Source organism: Dendroctonus ponderosae, unplaced genomic scaffold (assembly GCF_020466585.1).
Source record: "Dendroctonus ponderosae isolate FM_Combo_2020 unplaced genomic scaffold, Dpon_F_20191213v2 Dpon_F_20191213_3, whole genome shotgun sequence".
Taxonomy (NCBI): domain Eukaryota; kingdom Metazoa; phylum Arthropoda; class Insecta; order Coleoptera; family Curculionidae; genus Dendroctonus; species Dendroctonus ponderosae.
Genome location: NW_026018508.1, coordinates 13,295,142 through 13,296,314, shown reverse-complemented (window position 1 = coordinate 13,296,314; position 1,173 = coordinate 13,295,142). Strand labels below are relative to the sequence as shown.

At 42.0% G+C, this 1,173-nt stretch overlaps 1 protein-coding gene across 2 annotated transcripts in view; it reads left to right on the top strand.

Annotated features, from left to right (window-relative positions):
* Nucleotides 1–1,173, top strand: part of LOC109537491 (monocarboxylate transporter 5) — an 18,014-nt gene that overhangs the window by 13,419 nt on the left and 3,422 nt on the right. For both annotated transcript variants that reach the window (XR_007281169.1, XM_048665087.1), the window contains exons 4-5: nt 120–637; nt 697–897. Coding sequence is in view for 1 of the 2 variants with exons in the window: in XM_048665087.1 (XP_048521044.1) it covers nt 120–637; nt 697–897 (719 nt within the window). In the remaining variant the exon portion in view is untranslated. The remainder of the gene's footprint in view (nt 1–119; nt 638–696; nt 898–1,173) is intronic.

Below are 1,173 nucleotides of genomic sequence, written 5' to 3'. Positions count from 1 at the left end.
TTTCCGGAATTGATAATCACTATCAACAATTAATAATAATGTGGATGATAATGGAATAACACTTTATTGAACTTAAATACTGGCGAAAAGACTAAAATATGTCCACTAATTTCTTCCAGGTCTCATCAGCATGGTAGACATCATGGCCCTATAGACAGGCCGGACATATTCTATCAGGGCAGCCTAATGAACATTCCCTCGTACAGATCGCGTTTAGATCTGAAGCCCGGAGAGATCAGTCTGGACGATCGACGACATTCCAGCTTCAGCTACAAGAAACATTATCGCTCGGCGGATGATGAGGAAGAGGACGCGAAACTGTGCGGTCTAATCCCATGCTCTCTAGAAACCAAAGACACTCTGCACGAAATGCTCGATTTCTCCCTATTTAAAGACCCCACTTTCATTCTGTTCTCCACCAGCAACTTACTGACCAGCATCGGGTTCAGCATACCCTACGTGTACATCGTGCCTAAAGCCAAAGAGTTGGGGATCGACATTAAGACCGCAGGAATGCTGATTTCCATTATTGGCGCAGCAAACACTGTTGGCAGGATTGTGTTGGGGTACATTTCGGACAAGCCTTGGATCAATCGACTGCAGGTGTACAACTGGTGTCTTACTATCTGTGGTGCAGGTTAGCAGTGCCACTTGCAGCAAATTAAGCGTCTTTTAAATGTGTTTCACTTTTCGCAGCAACTTTCATCAGTGCCTTTTGCTTCGCCTTTTACTCGCTGGCCATCTACAGTGCAGTTTTCGGTTTCACTATTGGAGCCTACGTGGGACTCACTTCAGTCATTCTTGTAGATCTGCTTGGGCTCGAAAGACTCACTAATGCCTTCGGACTGTTGCTGCTTTTCCAAGGAATCGCTTCTTTAGTGGGGCCACCAATTGCAGGTAATTAAACACGGTTCTTTACAATACGTTTTTTTTGTGAAAATACACAATGAATATTTTGACCTGATTTTAAAAATTAAATTTAAAAAACTTCCAATTTTATCTTTTGACCAATAGGGTGTTTTTACTTTTTTTTTATGTTGATATACAGGGTTATTCACGCTATACGGCACGGACCTTCGCGGCTAGCCCGTTTGTTTTTTGCAAAGTATTATTTGATGAATCCACAGACGCCTATCGGGTGCACATTTAAAAAATATTTTTGTAATGTACAGA